This window comes from Procambarus clarkii, chromosome 71 (genome assembly GCF_040958095.1).
Source record: "Procambarus clarkii isolate CNS0578487 chromosome 71, FALCON_Pclarkii_2.0, whole genome shotgun sequence".
NCBI classification, from domain to species: domain Eukaryota; kingdom Metazoa; phylum Arthropoda; class Malacostraca; order Decapoda; family Cambaridae; genus Procambarus; species Procambarus clarkii.
In genome coordinates, this window is record NC_091220.1 from 9194967 (window position 1) to 9218459 (window position 23493).

Here is a 23493-nt window from a genome sequence, read left to right on the forward strand (position 1 = left end):
CTGATGATGCTAAGATAATAGGAAGGATAAGAAATTTAGATGATTGTCATGCCCTTCAAGAAGACCTGGACAAAATAAGTATATGGAGCACCACTTGGCAAATGGAATTTAATGTTAATAAATGCCATGTTATGGAATGTGGAATAGGAGAACATAGACCCCACACAACCTATATATTATGTGAGAAATCTTTAAAGAATTCTGATAAAGAAAGAGATCTAGGAGTGGTTCTAGATAGAAAACTATCACCTGAGGACCACATAAAGAATATTGTGCAAGGAGCCTATGCTATGCTTTCTAACTTCAGAATTGCTTTTAAATACATGGATGGCGATATACTAAAGAAATTGTTCATGACTTTTGTTAGGCCAAAGCTAGAATATGCAGCTGTTGTGTGGTGCCCATATCTTAAGAAGCACATCAACAAACTGGAAAAGGTGCAAAGACATGCTACTAAGTGGCTCCCAGAACTGAAGGGCAAGAGCTACGAGGAGAGGTTAGAAGCATTTTAATATGCCAAAACTAGACGACAGAAGAAAAAGAGGTGATATGATCACTACACACAAAATAGTAACAGGAATTGATAAAATCGACAGGGAAGATTTCCTGAGACCTGGAACTTCAAGAACAAGAGGTCATAGATTTAAAGTAGCTAAACACAGATGCCGAAGAAATATAAGAAAATTCACCTTCGCAAATAGAGTGGTAGACGGTTGGAACAAGTTAGGGGAGAAGGTGGTGGAGGCCAAGACCGTCAGTAGTTTCAAAGCGTTATATGACAGAGTGCTGGGAAGACGGGACACCACGAGCGTAGCTCTCATCCTGTAACTACACTTAGGTAATTACTTAGGTAATTACAAAACGAAGTGACAGTAAGAAACATCAAAAACTGTAGTCCTGAAAAACCCAACAAAGGACAAGACAACCCAATACAAAAGAGAAGACAACCTACAAAGAGTAAGAAAAAGTGTATAGAAAGATCAAGAACATCATACTGTCGCTGAGACGAAGCTCGCAGGTGGGACACCAACAAAGCCACCTAATCACCACAGATGGCGATACTTGCGTCAAAATACCAGACGCGAAGAGCCGAGGAGAAGGCCGAACCAGTCACGTACAGGACCGGTCCGACCTACCAAAAGAGGCAGAGCAGCGGAAAAACACTCCAGGTTCAGACACCTATCAAGCAGCGTCTGAAAATAAAGCTGGGCCGGCCACCAAGAGACCATAAGGACTACTCTCGTGGGAATGGGCTCCAAACGAGCCAGAACCCGAAGCAACAGCTGGACCGGGAGAAGAGAAACAGGTACCCCCACCTCGACCAGTCCTGCCGAAAGGCATCCACCGTGAACGCCTCACAGGCGGGTAAGGGAGTCACATAGAATGGGCGACGCCTAGACCACGGCAACTCGAAGACGTCCATGGCCAGTAGTCCATACGTCCAGCAGAGCCAACGAAATGAGTTGGTGACGACTGGCCAATCCGCAATGAACCGAGACAGCTGTCCGCCAGGACGCAGGACACACGCCGGACATGAACCTAACGGTTAACCAAACCCCAAGAATCCAGCAAACGAGCCACTCTAAGGGACCAACCCCAAATCTCAAACACCTAAGAGAAACCCTGTGGTTCCAGCAAAGAACCGCCAAAGAACAGTCCGAATGGAGCTGAATGGTAGAGCACCAAGTGACCCAAACCCTCTGGAGCACAATCCAGACAGCCACGAACTTCCACACTGTGCTGTTAGCCCGACGGACGGACAGACCCTACCATCCCCGGCCGACCTGGTGAGCACAGGTCACAAAGCCCCAGCTGAGAGATGACCCGTCTGTGAACACATCGAGCGAAGGCTCGGAAAGGTGCCAAGGCACGGAACCCCGAAAACCCCAAAGAGGAAGCTGGTGACGCAGCACCAAACACAAGATTCCCGTAGGAACGAACCCAACGATTGCAAGAGAGGCGGAAGGGGAGTCTCCGAAGGAACCAAACAGACGCCAAAGCCAAACCCGACCCCGCAGGCAGACCAGCATGTCGAAGTTCAGACTCCAACACAACCTCTCGAAAAACCGCCAAACATAGCCACAGCAACACTTCTGGAAGGAAAGGCAAGGAGCGGCCCAAGAGCCCTAAACAAGACCCAGCCAGGTCCGAACCCAGGACGGAAACAGATGGAATGGCCTCCGGATCACCAGGAAACCAAACCCAGTGATCATGAAAGAACCACACCCCTGGCAAGCAGACAAGCGGACCGACTGGGAGCCCACACCAGCCAGTTGTCGAGGTAGGCCAGACACCCAATCCCAAGCAGACTCAGACAGGACACCAAGATCCGGTAAAGATGCATAAATACACCAAGTACCAGTTACAAATTCAGGAAGGCAACAAAAGCAATAAGCCTGAAGCCCACCCACCGTCAGTAGTTTCAAAGCATTATATGACAAAGAGTGCTGGGAAGATGGGACACCACGAGTGTAGCTCTCATCCTGTAACTACACTTAGGTAATTACACTTAGGTAATTACCAACTGTGCCAGTCCCAGAAAACTGGAGAGGAACGTGCCATGAATTGACATGGAGGTCCAGGGCCACCTTCCAGGCACCCGGCCCCAATAGAAGCCGGACAGGAGACAACAGTCCTCCGATGAGGGCATAGAATCCAGGGCGCAGACTGAAGAAGTCCAGAAGAACCGCAGATTCGGCAGGCCCATGTCTGCATAGAGCAGATGGGAACCCCAGAAGGATGGGGCGGAACGACCACGTCCAATGCACCCACGAAGATGACAAAACGAAACGCAGGGGAAGAAGCCCACTCAGCCAGCCCTGAACCCCCCATAGGGAAAGAAGCCATCCACCGCCGCCACCAACGGCCGGAAGACAACCAAAAGCGCCTACTAACTGCGGGACCATGTGAGAGTCAGCAGAGCAAGCTGATCCCCCAGCGCCCCGTCAACAGAGAAGGGAACAGAGCCCCTTCCGAAAGAAAAAGTATACACACACACATATACACATACATATATTATGTATATACACATACATATATACATAGACACATACACACAAGGTATGTGACCCCGGAACCCCAGAAGGTAGAACCGGGTCTCACACGAGGAAACAAAGCCCCCTGAACTCACAAAGGGGGGGGGGGGCCCAAGAGGAAGAAACCTCCAGAACAAAACCGAAGAACCCAAAGGAACCCGGAATCGAACCAGGGGGAGCCCAAACCACCACATTTGCCGGCGGAGATACACCACAAAAAGGCAGAGCATAGCCCCAGACAGAACCCCGAGGGAAACGGTCAAAACAGACCGAAAAACCGAGGGACAAGGTCTGGGAGCATGCATAACAGACAGGGACACTGAGCCCAAACCCCAGGGCCCAGACCAAAACAGACAAATGGAAAACCCGGTGTAAAATCAACACTCAATCGTTCCCAGAGGAACAGGAAGCGGGTAGAAAACAACAGAAAAGCAAAGAAACGACAACAGGAGAATAAAATCCCTGAAAGGAGGAGAAAAACTCACCCAAGACGCTCGCTCAAACACCCAGGCGCATGCAAACAAACCGCAACGCTGCCCTGGTGGCCACGCCGGGAAACCAGCAGAACAAAAATGGCCACCAGAACAGAGGGCTGTGACGGACACACAAGATACGAAAACACGCCAGAAAAAGTGGGAAGCAAGCAGACTGGATGGGCAAAAAACTCAGACCAGAAGCAGAAAAACCAGACAGGGGCAAACCTCCCCAGAACTGCTAGCAGGCATCCGCCACATCCCAGGGAACCCACAACAGAGGCCCCGGGGCAGAGCTGTCCTCCAAGCCCTCCACCCTTTAAGAAAGGCAAGAGTCCATTGGAAAGGTAGCAAAAAAGAGCCACTGCCAAGACCCAGAAGCCTTGGCAGGAGGAACAGGCTCGAAAACCTCCGTCCCCAACCCGAACAGGGCAGCCCCGAAACCGCCCAAGTCTTGGCCCAAACTAAACCCCGCCCCGACCTCAAAACCCTCAGATGGTCTGGAGCCGGGAATGGGGAGGGAAAGGGGCTAACAGCACCTAACCAAAATGGGGCGGCCCCGGGGCATCCGAGTGGGAAACCAACCTAGCATGTTGCAGCAACCTAACCTAGCTTGTAACACGGATGCCACCTGTACTCTGAACAGTAATAACATCATGAGAGCAAGCAGAGAATAACTCTCGCAAGACTCCGGGTCAAGGTGTCAGTGACCCAACAGGCAGCATGACGGAGGTAAAAGTGGCGACTGTCACCCGGAGACAAGGCACAGCAACCAACGATCCCGTACAAGACGGGTTGGAACCCGGAAGGCACATTCAATGGTCCACCGAGCCCCGACAGGGGTTTCCAGGGCCTGTAGGCTGACTGCTACGGGAAGCCTGGGCAAGGTGTTGCTAACCGGTTAAGAAACCCAAAAATAACAAGAGGATAGAGGACAACACTGTAAACCCTTGCGACATGTACAATCACGGGGGCCTAGCAGAGGGCCACCAAACACTACCAGTGGAACTATAGCCACACTAGGCAGACCCCCACCAGGGAAAGAAAAATAAAAACAAAAGAAAAACCCCGCAAAACTACACCGTCTCCAGAGGCAACAGGAACCGGTCGCCGCTTTGGTGGCAGTTTGCGCAACACCTTGACGCCCTAACCAGCACAATACCAGTCCCTACCCAGGGCCAAACAAGGGCACCAAGCCCCAGCTGGCCCCAAGGGCGAGGCAAATGCCGACCGAGCAGCAAGAACCTCTACAGGCATGGTTCCTGAACGCCCCAGGGAAGATAACCCTGTCACGCAAGGGCAGTACTCACAGGGCACTTAGGGAAGGAAGCCCCTAAGCACATGCAGCCCCGGCACTAATGAGATACTCCTGGCCACCGCAAAGCACAACAGACGGCAGTGAACGCCACACAAGGCAAACACCGCCTAGGAAACAGAAGCCAGAGAAGTGTCTATTCCGGTTGACATTAACTTACAAACTGATGCTAGGCAGCCGGCACGGTAGGTCCAGGGCTCCCCCTTCCCCCTCTCAGGGTGGGGAGGGCTGCACGGACGATCGGCATGGCAGTAAAGTGTGATGCTTGCTTATTTGCTTGTTTCCTTAGGATTGTAGGGAGTTTCTACCTCTCTGTTCGGTTTCTGTTTTAGTTTTTTACCATGTGGGGTTTGTTTTGTTATGCCTACCTTTCTGGGTGCCTAACCCCGGTCGATTTCAGATAAGGAAACCCCCAACCACAAGGGGGTTTTCCAGGGCCATTGCTCCCTGAAACCTCTCTGAAGGTGCCAGGTTCTGGCACGGGTCCCTGGTAGGTCTGAACTCCTTGGCTAATGTCCCGGTCTAATTTAGCATACATTAGCCCGATAAGGTCCAGGGAGCTGTAGGGGCTCCCCACAGAAAATCTTATGAAAAGCTGAATTTTAGCAATTTTTTTAAATTTTGACGCCATACTGCGTCATTCCCACACGAAAGAGTTAAGCAATGCGGCAGACGACAACCCAGCTGCCAATTCCTCTACATCCTCCACAAGCCAATTCAAGAGCAGCTCGTGAAGGGAAAATAAGTGAAGGACCGAAGCCAAATGCCTGCAAGTGCGAAGATCTTTTGCAGCCAAATGCCTGTGAGTGCGAAGATCTTCCGCAGCCAAAGCAGCCAAAAGAGATGGGACCTGGACGTGCAACTGGAGCACATCAACTTCATGATAAAGCACAGGGGCATACAAGCATGCATTAAGATGCTCAAATGTGCCCCTCAAGTACACTTGCAACATCGTAGTGAGCTCTTGCCACTCAAGCGTGCGGGAATGACAGAATGTATGCCAAGCCCCCAATGAAAAGAATGGGCAGTCTGCAAGTCAGGAAGATGCCAGCATCTCGTAACGTATCCAATACGTCGAAGAAGACCCGATCTCAAGAGAGACTGGGTCGAGCACCGAGGCAAAAGCTGGGTCTCGCAGGAAATACACACCTAGGGTCTCCTGACCATTCGTAGGAGAAATTAGAGAAATCAAAAACCTCTGGAAGGACGCAGCCGCGGAACCCAAGGGAACCTGAAAATTCCCAGGGAATACCCGACCCCATATCAAATTCGTACAAGGAAAGGGGGGGTTACGTAAACCCCGAACCTTGCATCAGCAAACCCTGCTTAGAAGGCACCAAAACCCAGATAGGGTTGCAAGGGGCCCAAGTGTCCTAGGCCAGCTCTTCCCCAGCCCAGGAATCCACCAAACTAGGATCTGGGGTAGACCCATCCACAACACCTTCCACTCTTGTAGAAAAGGCAGAGTCTAAGGGAAAAGCATCTAACAAAGGGACTTGCTGGAAGGATCCAAGAGCTTCAACGGGAGGAACCAGCTCAAATGCCTTTGTCTCCACTTCGAATGGGACAACCCCCCAAGCCATATCCCCTGTTAAACACTGCCCCAACCCCAAAACCCTCATAAGTTTGGGAGCCGGAAGCAGGACCCCCCCTCCTGCTTCCGGCTCCCAAACTTTTTTTGGCGCCAACGTCTTCCAGCTCTCAGGGGGGGGGGGGGGGAAGAGACCGGTGAACCACACCAATAAGGGAAGGATGAAGGGGCACGGACAGAACCAAGGTCAAAGTGACCAACACCCTCAAGCCAGGGTCCTTATAACCAAAATGGGCAGGCAACCAACTGTGCGCGTTGTAGCAACCTGAACCTAGCATGCAACACACAAGCCACGTGACCCCTAACCTCAGCATTAGCAGTGTGGGTAAATTGGAATAGGAGTAGAGAACAAGTCTCACAAGACTCCGCCGAGTAAATGGTGTCATAGACATAATAAGGAGCATGACGAAGGCATTACAGGTCTAATCTAATGTGAATAAATGCCATGTTATGGAATGTGGAATAGGAGAACATAGACCCCACACAACCAATAAATTATGTGAGAAATCTTTATTGAATTCTGATAAAGAAAGAGATCTAGGGGTGGTTCTAGATAAAAAAAACTATCACCTAAGGACCACATTAAGAACATTGTGCGAGGAGCCTATGCTATACTTTCTAACTTCAGAATTGCTTATAAATACATGAATGGAGAAATACTAAAGAAATTGTTCACGACTTTTGTTAGACCAAAGCTGGAATATGCAGCGGTTGTGTGGTGCCCATATCTTAAGAGGCACATCAACAAACTGGAAAAGGTGCAGCGACATGCCACTAAGTGGCTCCCAGAACTGAAGGACAAGAGCTATGAGGAGAGGCCAGAGGCATTAAATATGCAAAAACTAGAAGATAGAAGAAAAAGAGGCGATATGATCACTACGTACAAAATAGTAACAGAAATCGATAAAATTGATAGGGAAGAATTCCTAAGACCTGGAACTTCAAGAACAAGAGGTCATAGATTTAAACTAACGAAACAAAGCTGCCGGAGAAATATAAGAAAATTCACTTTTGTAAACAGAATGGTAGATGGTTGGAACAAGTTAGGTGAGAAGGTGGTGGAGGCCAAAACCATCAGCAATTTCAAAGCGTTATATGACAGAGTGCTGGGAAGACGGGACACCACGAGCGTAGCTCTCATCCTGTAACTACACTTGGGTAATTACAATTAGGTTGTAGCGAGTAGATTATCCCAATAATATACTCGCTCCAAATGCATTGTTAATATTCCTGTCAACCTTTGGAGATGAATGAGGTGAGGCGTTGCCCGGGCCACACGGTGAGGTGTTGCCCGAGCATATAAGCAGCAGAATAGCAAACATTAACTAGTCTACTTTCAAGTGTGGTCTAGAGCAGACACTTGCGAGATACTGTACCGACTCTCAGTGCGCTCAACTCACACCAAAGTATCACCTGTGTACTTCTGTATATTCGACCAAATATATATATAGTATCTTAGTGTCTGTGTTTATTGTCACCATACTTTACGTAACAATAGAACCGTTACAAGGTAATTACAGGTGATCGTCACCCCTGAAACAGGGGCAACGAGCAACCCTTAAACTCGCACCAGGCGAGATGAGACTCGGAAGATTCATCCATCACGGTCAACTAAGCCCCGACGGGGTTTACTAGGGCCCACAGGGGGTTGTTTCCCTACGAGAAGCCCAGACGCTGGACTGTCAAAGCCGGTTGTATCGATGTATATATATCTAGGCAAACTGGCCCCGGGAAGGGAACAACCCCAGAGGTCCAGAGGTGGTCTGCCCTACTGAACCTAGGTATCACCTAATATGGACTGTGGCGGCCTCCCAATGGGCAATAAAGGAAAACTAAAGAATGAAAGAGAACTCAGAGGAAGCACCACGACCCAGGGGACCAGAAAGAGTCACAGCTGCTGCGATTATGCAAGCTGGGCAGCCCAGCATGCCCCAACAAGCAAACAACCACTCCCTACCCCAGGGCCATGTAAAAGCACCTGGACCTAAGCTGACCCCAAGGGTGAGGCAACAACCAAGCAGTCACTACACCTATGGGAATGGGGACCCTAAGGACCCAGAAAAGGAAACTCTGAACCCCAAGGGGTGTACTCACAGGGCACCTAGAGGAAGGAGCCCTAAGCGCATGTAACCCTTGGTACAAACTCCTGGCCACCGCCAATACACAAAAGGAACACCAGCAGGGTGAGGCCAATCAGATAACTGAGGCCAGAGGAGGCATCCACCCAGTATAGCTTCAGCTGACAAACTGATGGTCTGGCTGCCGGATCGGTGGGCTGGGACCCCCTCCCCCCACCTCCCAGGGGGAGGGGAAGGAGGGAGCCGCATGCCGTTTGCTTGCATCATCACACCGCAAGCGAACGGCATGCGGTGAGATGATGTGTTGCTTGTTAGCTTGTTTTTCTTTAGGGGAGTTTCTTGCCTCTGTTTGGTCTTAGGCATTTATTTCTGTTTTGAAGCACCTACCTTTCTGGGTGCTCAACCCTGGTTAATGTCAGACATGAATACTTTTATACATTAGAGTTTCACAGGCCAATGGTCCCTTCACCTCTCTAGAGTGGACCATGTTCTGGCTAGTGGTCCCCTGGTAGGCCTGAACAATTCCATAAGACTGAAGCCCAGTACTAATATTAGCTAATATCAGTCCAATAGCTACAGGGAGCCTCCGGGGCTGCCCCACAGAAAAGGTGACAGAATCAATAATCAAGGAATCCACCAGGGCAGAACTGATGGCACAAAGGTACCGGTAAACAGCTGCAATCGGACATAACACATTAAGCATCTTGAGCCGAATCAACCACACACCAACGACTAATAGACCCTTTTGGAAATCAATCGACTCATTTTTCACCAGAAAAGAAGTGGGTGCAACACAATCAGAATCATCAAATTGTGGTTTGTGTTACAAAATTATCATAGTCCTCACGAATTCACCCGTGCTCTATGTATTCCCACCACCACCGCCACTGGCAATAAACACCATCATGGAAGCTGCTAACACACTGTTCATCTATGCTACTTTTATCGGATGCATCATCACTGAACCCAGAAAACGATTCATCCGTAGTATCATCTATAAAAATTGGAGATGACATGGGTAGGAATGGGTGGCGCTGCAACCCGTTCTCGCAAATTCAATAAGTCAATATTGACTTATTAAATATGTGCATAGGTGACATACTTAACATAATAGTTTCCCTTGAAAAGCTTCATAGAAAACACCGACCTTACCTAACCTATTTAGTATGTTAAGATAAGCATCTTATTGCTTCGTAATTACAATTATTACCTAACCTATACCTATAATAGGTTAAGTAACAATTGTAATTACGAAGCTATAAGATGCTTATTTTAACATACTAAGTAGGTTAGGTATGGTCGGTGTTTTCTATGAAGCTTTTCAAGGGAAACTATTATGTTTAGTATGTCACCTATGCACGCAACTAATAAGTCAATATTGACTTATTAAATTTGCGAGAACGGGTTGGGCGCTCAGCTACTACTGGATACACTCGCTGTATCGTCCTCATCAGTGTTGTATCCCTTGTATCTGACCCTTGTGTTAGGTCCTAATTGTGCCTAGCATCATTAATATCATGACCCTTGTATTCTTCAAACAAAAAGGTTTGAATTTCATCGACAGAGAGAGTGATCATTCAACTCTGTGTCGGAAAGGGATTGGGAGCCAGATGCGCATGCGCCATCCATGGTTGCTCACTCTGAAATTATCCAGCCAGCCCTAGGGCATTCTGGGAATTTTTTCCAAGATGGCTGCCTCTTACTGGAGGTCCCAGGAGTCCGTTTTGTACCCAACCAACCGTGCTCGCATTTTGAATGGGTACGAAATCTTAAATTGCCGTTTTTCTCGTCCTGTGCAGTTTTGGGTGAACGAGTTTTCTCGGCCAGAATAGTCAAGTGGTTAAAATATTAATATAATAAGAATGCTTAAAACAATTAGCGCAGAATATTATTAATTAACTTTCACAAGAATAAAGACAAGTACTGTAGCAGTAAATGGTATTAAAACTTACCAATAATGCAAACCTGGCCATTAAAATTTTGACCTTCTTCTGATCTTAGGAACTCATGGTAAGCTGCATTGGTAGCATTAATAGTTCGGGTGACGGCTTCATCATACTCTTGAACAGTGGTTGCTAACAGAGGCACAGCACCCACAGGCACACTATCTCCTCCAGATACTTCGCCACATACGGGGGAGGAGTCTAAGCCATATGGACTTAGGCTGACAAAACAGAAAAACATATGTATTTAAAAAAAAAATTGTAATATTAAATGTTTACATGTACATATACTGTATATGGTAAAATATTAGAATAGATATAACAATGATTGAAGGAAAGAAAACAAAGTGTCATGCTAAATGGAAATGAAACTGAATGGAGAAATGTGATAAGTCGGGTGCTACTTATCTATATTGTGTACCATTGGGGTGCCACTTTGTAACCTACCCTTTTTGTCACATACATCAATGACATAGATGAGAATATTACAAATGCCGTCATCAAATTTGCAGAAGACACAGAGATTTAATGGTAATAAATAAATGATAATGATACTGAAGCCTTACAAAGAGATCTACATGAACTCTGCAAATGGTCAGAAGATTGGCAAGTGCTTTTTACTGTCGCCAAATGCAAGACCCTGCATATAGGGCATAACAACCCATGCCATGACTACCAAATTAATATCATTACACTACAGCAGATTGATGAAGAAAAGGACCTTGGAATCAAAATCCACCACACACTGAAAGTTGCACAACAGGTGGGTGCAGCAGTCAGAAAAGCTAACCAAACTCTAAGGATAATCAAGCATACTTTTGACTATAAGGAAAAGAAGGTTAAACTGTATAAATCTCTGGTGTGCCACCGTTTGGATTACTGAATCCAAGCATGGATTTCATTTTCAGAAGAACATAGCTGTTTTGGAGGTGCAACAACGGGCAACAAAAGTCACTCTAGAGCCAAGTCACCTCTCATATGAGGAATGCTTGAAGGCCACAGGGCTAACAACACTGCAAACCAGGCATGACAGGGCAACTCTCGTTGAAACTTTTAAAATACTGGTAAAATTAGAGGATGTTGATCCGGATATTTTCTTCAGAAGGTCAGATGTAACACAAATAGGGAGCAACAGTTTGAAGTTCAACAAGCTACAATGTAGGACTAAGAACAGGAGATGCTTTTTCACCCACAGGGTTATTAACCTATGGAACTGCCTACCTGCCATAACTGCTAAAACTGTGTTGAGTTTTAAAATATCCCTGGAAAAAATCATCAAAGCAAATGGGGGGGACCTCCGATAAGCCACCGGCTTCTTGTCCTCATCGAGGCCACTATGGTTAGTGGCCCCACAGGTAAATCAGGTACATGTGCAAACACACAAATGTAAATCTTCTGCTCAGCAGTTTCTGATCTCTCCAGTGGATTTTTTACATATATATGCAGTACAGGTCTGAAGGTTATGAATGGAAGCCCAATTTACTTGAATGATTTACAAACAAAAGTGACTACACAAATTCTGAGAATTTTAAATGGAGTAAAAAAAATTTATGATAAACTTTGCAGCAATTGAATGAGCCAACTGTCTTTGATTGTGAAATAAATGAGAGTGGCAAGCTGAGAGATGACTAAGATGTCTCAAATTTCATAAGATTCACAAACGAAGCAAATTTAATGAGAGGTATTAGCAAGGATGACAATACCACAAGCAAAGAAGGAAAAAACCCAGCGTTGAATGTAATGAAACGCCATTTTCTGGGTGAGACCCGGAGGCTCCCCAGAGCTATCTGGACTGATATGAATGTATTTGACCTTGGCATCAGACCAGCGAATGGAGTTCTAGGCCTACCTGGGACCATGAGCCAGAACCTGGCCCCCTTAGAGAGGCTCGAGGAGCCATGGCCTATACAAACCCCAGTTTGTATAGGATAACTTTCTGGGTTCCCGACTGGGTCAGGAAGCCAGAAATTTAAGTGCTCCAAAACAAACCCCTATTCTGGTTAAAAGAGTGAAGATTGCTTGAAAGCCAAACTGTTGGACAGAACTCCCCAAATGAAAACGAGCAAATGAGCATGACGTCCACACGCCGCTGTCTGTGCAGGTACCCCCACCCAAGTAGGGGGAAAGGGAGCCGCAGAACCCCTGCTCCGGCTATCCACACCCCAGTTCTGAGGCAGGATGTCAGAACATGCGAAAAAATGCCCCACTGGAGGGAGGGAAGGTTGCCATGGAGCCTCCAGGTCTCACTCAGAAAATGGCGTTTCATTACATTCAAGGCTGGTTTTCTAGGGGAAGCCCCTTCGGTTTCCTGGAGCTCCTTAACCAAAGATAAAACAAGAGGGACTTACCCGGGAGGCAGTCGCCACTCACTTCTCAACTCGAAGTTGAGACAATTAACTGCAACCACTGACCCAATGCAACACACGCCCGACTAGGGCCAGGAACATTAACCCTTAAAGTGCGCATCACGTCATATGACATGTTTGTCGTTGTTCCAGTCAAGTGCACATCACGTCATATGATGTGTTGGAGTACTACGCAAGATTTAAACGGCCCGCGGATACACGGGGTTCACCACACCTTCATCAGGGCTCTTGTAAACAGACGCCATTTTAAAAAAAAAATCGTGGGCCAAACTCCCGGGTGTTATTGGCCTCAGTATTGAGTGAGCAACCAAGCCTGATGCATGCAGCATGAGGTAACAGCACTGCTGTTCAGCTTGTGACCACAGCATCACCTAAAAATGCCAAAATATACTTGTTCATGCTATTATGTAGCGATGATATTATTACAGAAGACCCTTGACTGTGATAAAACTGACCAGGGTTCTGATAATAGCAGGATTGTGGTGATATTTAGCGCTGTGCGCCATGGAGGGAGGAGTAATGCTGTGGGAGGGAGGGTGATGGCGATGTCTTTTGACTGTGTGTGGCCACCTTTTATTGACTGCACTCAGCATACCAGCTTAGTGGTTCGCTATGGTGAACACAAATGTAGATACTTATATATAACGTGTGTATAGAGGGTATAAACAGCAAGAGAAGGTTTGGAGCCGCCATTTTGGTGAGGGCGGTGGCATCGTCTGCACGACGCCACCATGCAGATGACGGTGTTGTTTACTGGTTACCACGATGGTCTTTGGGCACCATACCAGTTTACTTGTACAAGTATGGTGAATAAAACAGGTAGATATTCATATATAATGTGTGTATATAGCGTAATAACACCACATAGTATTGTTGGAGGAGAAATATTAGTGGGTCTGGCCTTGAGGGCGGCAGCCATCAGCTGACTGTGTGAGGTCCTACGTCTTTGTGCCTTTACTCACCATACAAGCTTAGATGTAGAGTTATGGTGAACAAAACATGTAAATACTTATATATAATGTCTGTATATAAGATATATAGCGTAATAACACCACACAGTATTGTTGGAGGAGAAATATTAGTGGGTCTGGCCTTGAGGGCGGCAGCCATCAGCTGACTGTGTGAGGTCCTACGTCTTTGTGCCTTTACTCACCATACAAGCTTAGATGTAGAGTTATGGTGAACAAAACATGTAAATACTTGTATATAATGTCTGTATATAAGATATATAGCGTAATAACACCACACAGTATTGTTGGAGGAGAAATATTAGTGGGTCTGGCCTTGAGGGCGGCAGCCATCAGCTGACTGTGTGAGGTCCTACGTCTTTGTGCCTTTACTCACCATACAAGCTTAGATGTACAGTTATGGTGAACAAAACATGTAGATACTTATATATAACGTCTGTATATAGTGAATTATAGAAAAAACAGTATTGTGGGAGGAGAATGTGGGTGAGTCAGATGACTGGAGGGAGGGCAAGAGTGGCTGGCTGGTACACGGCGGTCACTCCTCGTTACTTTTTGACTCATAATAGCTACTTAGTGGTTCGTTATGGTGAACAAAACATGCAGATACTTATATATAACCTGTGCTTATAGTGTAATAACCGACAAATATTTGTTCACTGATTGATGAACATAATTGAATCAACAATATGCACACCATATTTTTGAGTACAGCAATGATTCACTCATTTTATTATATAAATATATCAAACTACACACTATTGAATAATATTACAGCAAAAAAACTATGAAAAATCAATCAGAGACATTGAAATAATTAGGTAATTATCTCTTTGTGGCAACTCCAGCCTGACAGCTGGCGAGCAACAGACCGCCTGGGACGCACGCTGAGTCAGCGCCTATAATTTGCCAGACTTCCCCGCCTTATAGCGGGCGATATATGCCACTTACGATTTTTTTATTATTTTTCCTGTGATCAGTGAACACAAATTAACAGGTTAGGAAGAAAAAATATTTTTTTTTTTTCAAAATGACATGCGCCTGTGGGGATGACAGGATATTAAACCCCGAGCATGTTAAGGGTTAATGAGGTAGCGAGCACTCAGGACCCTGTTCGACCTCCAAAAACCACGTGCCCGAATGTTAACCCAAGACATATTACCAAAGACGGCAGTCAACACAGCAAACTTACAAACGTCATGGGCATGAGGATAGGCTTGGCTGGCTGGATGGAATAACCCTGCGGATGACCTGGGAGACTCGAACCCTGGAACAGGGAAGAAGGGGAAACCGGGTCAACCCAAAGCGCATCCCCGGCCACTGAGGCCGTGGCACGCAAGTAACGATGGAGAGCCACAACTAGACACAACACGTGATGCATCCCTGGCCGAACCAACCTTGCATCAAACAACCCAAGGACCCCTCTGGAAAGCAGCGGTCTAATTCTTCACCAAAAAAGAGGGAGATGGCTGCAAACGAACAAACCTACCACCAGGACCAAATGAGCTGAAACCCCTGTGCCGGAGGAGAGCATGAAGTTCTCCAACCCAACCTCCCAGAGGTCAATGCCAATAGGAAAAAAGCCTTGGAAAAACAGTCCTGAACCGAAGGGGCAACCACAAACCGAGAAGAGTGAAAGGAGAGCACACGGTCCAATGAACAGGATGGCTCAGACAGCTCATGAGCAGGCCGGAGGTGAAACAACGCACGAGACACAAGTAACATCCACCTGTAACGCATGCTGCAGCGGCTGCGCCAGCACTGCACAATACAAGGCGACAGTATTCAGCATAAGATGACAGTCCTGAAACAACTCACGAAAGGAAAGACAGGACAACCCGAACTGATAGGGAAAGAAACCTACGAAGGGACAAGAAATAACAGAAGGACCGCTAGGAAATTTCATACTGCTGCCGAGACAAAGCTCGCAGGTTGGACAATATCAACGAAGCCGCCTGATCACCATACAAATGATGGTAGATCCGGATCAAAAAGACCAGATGCAAAGACCCGAGGAGAAGATCAAACCAGCTACGTAATAGACCGGTCCGATCTGTTGAAAAAGGCGAAGCCGTGGGAAGACCCCTTGGGTTCGGACACCGCGCAAGCAGCGCCTGAAACCAAGGCTGGGCCAGCCACCAAGGAGCCAAGAACTCTCCTTTGGTAAGTCTCCAAGAGAGACTTACCTGGAGGCTAGGACCTGGAGCAACAGCAGAACCGGAGAGATGAGGTACAGGTAAAACCACACTGACCAATCCTATCACAAGGCATCAACCCCGACGACCTTGCACTTGGGGAAGGGCACCACATACAACAGGATATGCCTTGACCATGCTGATGCGAAGAGGTTTACATCCAGGAACCCATACATCCGGCAGAGCTAACTGAAGGAGTCAGCATCTACTGTTCATTTCGTGGACAGGGGGAATGAACCGAGACAAGCCATCCGCCAGGACATTGGACACCCCCCCCCACCCCCCCCACCCCCGAACCAGAACAGCCAGGAGAGCCAAACCTGAGGAATTCAGCAGATGAGTCACCTGAAGCGACCACCCTCAAAGAGCTAAGGACCGCATCGAACCCCCCTCAGTTCAAGCAATGAACCACCAGGGAGCAGTTCAAATGGAGCGGGATCATCGATCCTTGAGCGACCCGAACCCTCTGAAGCGACATCCACACTGCCGCAAACTCCTGCACCATGCTGTGAGCCCGACAGAAGGACAGACCCCACCACCCCTGGCCGGCCTGATGAGCACTGGTCACATAGCCCTAGCCAAGAGATGACGTGTCCACGAACACATTGAGTGAGGGCTTTGGTAGGCACCAAGGCAATGAACCCTGAAAAACCCAAAGAGGAAGCCGGCGATGCTGCATCCGACACAAAGTCCCCCAGGGCCGAACCCAGCATTCGCGAGAGGAGGTGAATGGAACGTCCCTGAGGGAACCAGCTGACGAAGCCACACCTGACCCGGAGGGCAAACCATCACAGCTAAGTTCAGGCTCCCACACAAACCCTTGAGCAACTGCCGGGTGACCCAGGAGCTCCCCAGAAACAAGCGAAGGTGGAATTGCAGCAGAAGCAGAGCCTCTGGAGGAAGAGACATGAAAGCGGTCCGAGAGTCCCACACAAGATCCAGCCAAGACCAAACCTGAGCAGGAACCAGATGAGACTTCCTCTAGTTCACCAGGAACCTGAACCCAGCGAGCTGTGAAAGAACCAACCCACCTAGCGAGCAGACACGCGGATTGGCTTGGAGCCCAGACCAGTCAGTTGTCAAGGAACCCGAACCCCTAAGAGATGCAGTTGGTCCACAATGACCCGGGTAAGGCATGTGAACACTTGAGGTGCCAGATTCAAATCAAATGGAAGGCAACAAACCCAGTAAGCCTGATGCCCAACAACAAAACCGAGCCAATCCCTGAACCCTGGATGAATCGGGATGTGCCAATATGCGTCCCTGAGTTCCAGGGACACCATCCAAGTGCCTGGCTCCAAAAGGAGACGAAGCTGGGACAGAGTAGTCATCCGAAAGGAGGGGCAATAGACCCAGGGGTTCAGACGGGACAAGTCCAGGATGAACTCCAGGTTCGCACAGTCTCTTTTCAGAACTGCAAACAGGCGGGAAACCCACCTGAGGGATGGGATCATTTCGACCACGCCCAAGCAAACCCACTCTGAGATGACCTGACAGAGAGCAGAAGAAGAGACCTGCCCCACCAGCCCCGAACCCCCCAAAGGAGGAGGGGCCACCCAGTGCCACTGCAGACCATCTGAAACAACCCGAAAAGCTCACAAATCGTGAGACCAGGCATGAGCAAACAGTGCAAGCTTTTCCCCTATCGCCCCATCAATGGGACGAACTGTGAAAAGGTTGACGCCCCTTATGAGAAACAGGTCTATGAGCAAAATGATTATCGTACCAACCAGACGTCATCGGATCCAAAGGCTGTGCTGGCTCCGAAACTGGCACCACTGGACTAACATGACAGGAGGTACCCCGAGCCTTGGCACGACTCTTCCGGGAAGAACCCCCCCCCCCATGGGCCCCCCGGAGAACCAACAAGTCTGACATGGGACGACAACTGGAAGAAGCTGCCTGCAGATACTGCACCACCACAAACTCTGCAAACAGCAGAGGACAAAAAGGCAAAGAAAACCTAAAAGCCAGGGGCCCAAGCGGATTCCAAGGAAGAAGCAAGCACCGCCTGCTGATACACAAGACGAGAAGAAAAAAAACAGAGACAAAACTATTTGCAACCCATCCCGCAGGATCGGCATGAAGAGCTTCAACAGGGCAGATGACACCCAAACCACCAAGACCAACGCACCAGACCCGGGATCGGCCCCAAGCGCCTCCACATCCTCCTCAAGCCAATGCAAAGAGAGCTTGAAAAGAGAAAAGAACCACAAGACCAAGCCAAAAGGCCAAGGGCACACAAAACGTCAGCAACTGAAAGGGTGGGCACCTGCACATGAAGCTGCACAATGCAGACATCCCAAGGAAGGGCAGGGGCGAACAAACACACACTGATGCATATGGGAACGACAGAACGTATACCATGCTTCCGTCGAAAAAACAGTCCAGTCCACCATCCTGGACGACTCCAGAACCTCACATAACGAACCTAGTAAGGAAAAGAAGATCCAAACACGAATGAGGAAGGATCTATTATGAAGCTATTATTATCACACGAGACCAGGAGGCATGGCAGGATGTGCAGAATACCCCCGTTGAAAAGCAGAGGTGCAACAGGTACTCTGAGAGAGAACTCTATCAACATCAGAGGCCCGAGACTGTTCAACACGCTTCCACTACACATAAGGGGCATAACTGGCCGACCCCTCACAGTGTTCAAGAGAGAACTGGATAAGCACCTCCAAAGGATACCTGATCAACCAGGCTGTGACTCATACATCAGGCTGCAAGCGGCCGCGTCCAACAGCCTGGCTGATCAGTCCAGCAACCAGGAGGCCTGGTCGACGACCTGGCCACGGGGACACTAAGCCCCGGAAGCACCTCAAGGTAACCTCAAGGTAAGGTGCATTCCAGAGCACGCAGGAGGTAAGCCACAAGGGAACAGATGTATACCCATTGTGTCAACACCTGCATCAGAGGAGATCCAGCATATTTCAACAATCCTAAGTATTGTAATACAGGTTGATGATAGTGAGTGGTGTCCCAAGGAACATAAAGGTGTAGTGCTTTGGAAAAATTGGTGAGATAACACAATTGTGCCAAGTGAAGTAAAAACTTGGATGAGAAAAAGTTGCCCAAGTGTTTACAGTGCAGACAACAACATTCAAGATGGCCACCAGCAAGCGGAAAACAAAACAGAGCTAGAACCTGGGAGTTTCAATGAAGAAAGCATTGATATGAGCAGTCTACGCAACAAGTTGGTAAAATTAGATATTATAGTGAACTCTCGTGTAGAAATAATTAGTAAATTGAAAGAAAGTAATGATCACTTGAGTAGCAAAGTTTTAGGTCTTGAGGGGTTAGTGAAAGACTTGTGCAAGGACAAGAATCAATTGGAAACAAATTGCAAAGTCATGGAAGAGGAAAATAAACTCTTAAAAAATAACTTTGGAAGACATTAAAGCAAATTTAAACATAAATGACTAGGTAAGGAAATCCAACAGGAAAAACAGCTTTTGTCAGTACAGATGGAGGAAGTTACACAGGGAATAGAACAGTGCATGAAAGATATGCAACTCATCTATGCATGGGTGACCAAGGAGAAGGAAACATAGATGAAGCAGTAAAGGAAGCCAAACACTGCAGCAACCAGGATAAAACACACACTGATGCATATGTGGAATGACCTTCCCAACCATGTTAAGGACTGTACCTCTCTCAACCAGTTTAAGATAAAAACTAAACACTACCTAATAAATTCCCTGTAACCTACCTCACTCCTCTATTGTCAACCCATGTCTGTAATTTTTTTTGTTTAATCAACACTGTTTGTCAACCTATTGTATTTATGCTGCTTTTTCAGTCATGTTCCCCCTTTTTTTTATCTTTATTTGTATTTGTTCTCAACACTTTTTATTCTTTATGCTCAATTAGTATTAAGTTCTAGATAATAATGTTTTTCTTGACCGAAACGCATTGCGTAATAGTGGCTTTAGGCATTGTATGTACTAGCTCTATCTATATATCAATCCATTAATGTAACATCACTTGTAGGTATGTATATACCTTACCTGAATAAACATATTTATTTTATTTATTTATTAAACAAACATTAGGCTGGAAGTGAGAGAGTCTCAGCCCTCTTTCCTCGTGGAGTGCGGGGACACTACTCTCACGAAAACGTGCAGGAAAACATTGCACAACGAATCATACTCATTTACTAATACATACTCTCAAACACAAATGATACTAAAAATTAACACAAATAAAACAAACTGGTATATTACCCAAGAGAAACATTTACATTAATAACAACAAAAGCTAACCTTTATATGCCCGTCATTACAGCCCCCTTCCAAAAAATGTGGCAAGAGGAAGCATGTTCATTTTCAACTGGCATCAGACTCACTTTCCATCCATAAATAACTTCACTTCACTAACCTGGATAATATATTAAGTGCATCAGAGCACACTGCTGGTGCAGCTACTAGTCTAATAGCCACATGGCCCACCATCTGGGGATAGTGTTGTCGCATCACTGACTCCAACGCTCCTCGAAATGTTGTCACATCACTTCTCTTGTTTGTTACATCTAAAAATATACAACCATATTAATATTAATTTTTTTCCAAACTGCAGAGGGGCAAATATAAAATATTTACCAAAGTATATTCTATAATATAATAATAATAATAATAATAATAATAATAATAATAATAATAATAATAATAATAATAATAATAATGTCAATAGGGCATAGGGGGAACTTTGCACTCAACGCACCAGGTGCAGATGCATCTTCGCTTGCATTCCCTACGTTGTGTGTTCTTGCTGACAACACAGGCACGTTTACCCTTGTCCCATGATGCTGTGCCTGACATAACCAATCTTGTATACATCCAGAATTTCCTTACCCCTGAGTCTGTCGGGAACTGCGTGAGGCATTGTTGCTGGCACCCCAAGCGTCACAACACTGCCCTCCACCCCATACTTCATGAGAAGTTGTGACACTAGAGCAACACTCAATGCACAGTACGTATTGGGTGGTCTCTTGCCAGATTTCATGAGATACATATTGAAACAGTTCAGCACTGTGACGTCAATGAGGTGAAAAAAATGTCTTCATTTACTTCACAGATTTTTGCACACACTCAACAACATCAACTATCATGTCACATGATGGTTGGTGCCATCAACTAGCTACATATTTACGTTGTATTCAAGGACAAAATTAGGGTTATATATATATTGGGAACCGTGTTGCAAAGTTCACTTTGCCACTATCCAACATGGCACCGGTGTGAAGAGTTGTCAACATATTCACCTCGCATCTGTCCCTCCAGCACACTGATAAGATTTGTTCAGTTTGGCAGCTGGCAGTCACCCACTGTAATACCAATGCCAAACACTGGCCTTTCCTTCCTGCGGGCCTTGACAGTGAGACATACGCCGGTGTTGTTGTCAAGGAGGAATCTGGTCAGCAAGGGGCTGGTATAGTAGTTGTCCGTGAACAGGATATGTCTTCTGTTCAGCAACGGTTCCACGAGTGTTTTCACGACACTGCCTGAGAACCCGTGTGGATCTTGACCTGATATGTCAACATCTGTACCTGAATACAGTATCATGTCCATGAAAATAACAGTTTTGCAATCACATAGCACGAAAAGCTTGAGTCCAAACCAGTGCCACTTTGATGGACTGTACTACTTGAACTTCAGTCATCCTTTGAAGAGGATGCAATTCATCAATCATGACATTCTGTACAGGTCACGGAACTTTCCTCTCATATCACTAAATATCTTCTGCACCTTCCACAGTCTGTCCTGTCTGTCTTCATTATCATTGTTCTCAAAGTGAGAAGCAGCAGGAACCTATCACATGACATGTACCTGTTGAATACAGGGGATGGAACAAGGCAGCCTTTGCTCCAATAATCCTGGATCACGTGATTTCAGGATGTTTCATCATCATACTCAATGCGAGAAACATGTACATTTCCTCATTTGTCGTGTCTTTCCATCGTGTCATGTGAAAGGCAGGTAAAATGCCGAAGAAGAACAAATATGCTGTGAGCATATCTGTTCGTCTCTGCATTGAGATGGTCCATGAATTCTTGATCAAAATATGCCATAAAATAGTCAACTTCAGCCATATCATCACCAGTATACGGGAATAAGGGTGTCACACCAATATTGGTACCATCAAATGTTGGAATTTGTGTGACAAACCTCTCTCAATCCTCCCACACAAGTACACTAGTGATTTTGCTTTTGGCCCCAACACCACCGCCACCATCAGCACGGGCCCCAACACCACCGCCACCATCAGCACGGGCCCCAACACCACCGCCACCATCAGCACGGGCCCCAACACCACCGCCACCATCAGCACGGGCCCCAACACCACCGCCACCATCAGCACGGGCCCCAACACCACCGCCACCATCAGCACGGGCCCCAACACCACCGCCACCATCAGCACGGGCCCCAACACCACCGCCACCATCAGCACGGGCCCCAACACCACCGCCACCATCAGCACGGGGCCCCAACACCACCGCCACCATCAGCACGGGCCCCAACACCACCGCCACCATCAGCACGGGCCCCAACACCACCGCCACCATCAGCACGGGCCCCAACACCACCGCCACCATCAGCACGGGCCCCAACACCACCGCCACCATCAGCACGGGCCCCAACAACACCGCCACCATCAGCACGGGCCCCAACACCACCGCCACCATCAGCACGGGCCCCAACACCACCGCCACCATCAGCACGGGCCCCAACACCACCGCCACCATCAGCACGGGCCCCAACACCACCGCCACCATCAGCACGGGCCCCAACACCACCGCCACCATCAGCACGGGCCCCAAAACCACCGCCACCATCAGCACGGGCCCCAACACCACCGCCACCATCAGCACGGGCCCCAACACCACCATCAGCACGGGGCCCCAACACCACCGCCACCATCAGCACGGGCCCCAACACCACCGCCACCATCAGCACGGGGCCCCAACACCACCGCCACCATCAGCACGGGCCCCAACAACACCGCCACCATCAGCACGGGCCCCAACACCACCGCCACCATCAGCACGGGCCCCAACAACACCGCCACCATCAGCACGGGCCCCAACACCACCGCCACCATCAGCACGGGCCCCAACACCACCGCCACCATCAGCACGGGCCCCAACACCACCGCCACCATCAGCACGGGCCCCAACACCACCGCCACCATCAGCACGGGCCCCAACACCACCGCCACCATCAGCACGGGCCCCAAAACCACCGCCACCATCAGCACGGGCCCCAACACCACCGCCACCATCAGCACGGGCCCCAACACCACCATCAGCACGGGGCCCCAACACCACCGCCACCATCAGCACGGGCCCCAACACCACCGCCACCATCAGCACGGGGCCCCAACACCACCGCCACCATCAGCACGGGCCCCAACAACACCGCCACCATCAGCACGGGCCCCAACACCACTGCCACCATCAGCACGGGCCCCAACACCACCGCCACCATCAGCACGGGCCCCAACAACACCGCCACCATCAGCACGGG

At 48.0% G+C, this 23493-nt stretch overlaps 1 protein-coding gene across 12 annotated transcripts in view; it reads right to left on the minus strand.

Annotated features, from left to right (window-relative positions):
- rdgB (retinal degeneration B) overlaps positions 1–23493 on the minus strand; it is a 507955-nt gene that overhangs the window by 232748 nt on the left and 251714 nt on the right. For all 12 annotated transcript variants that reach the window (XM_069311958.1, XM_069311951.1, XM_045726080.2 and 9 more), the window contains 2 exons: positions 20348–20498; positions 10445–10656 (listed from right to left, as the gene is read on the minus strand). In XM_069311958.1, the coding sequence (XP_069168059.1) occupies positions 10445–10656; positions 20348–20498 (363 nt within the window). The remainder of the gene's footprint in view (positions 1–10444; positions 10657–20347; positions 20499–23493) is intronic.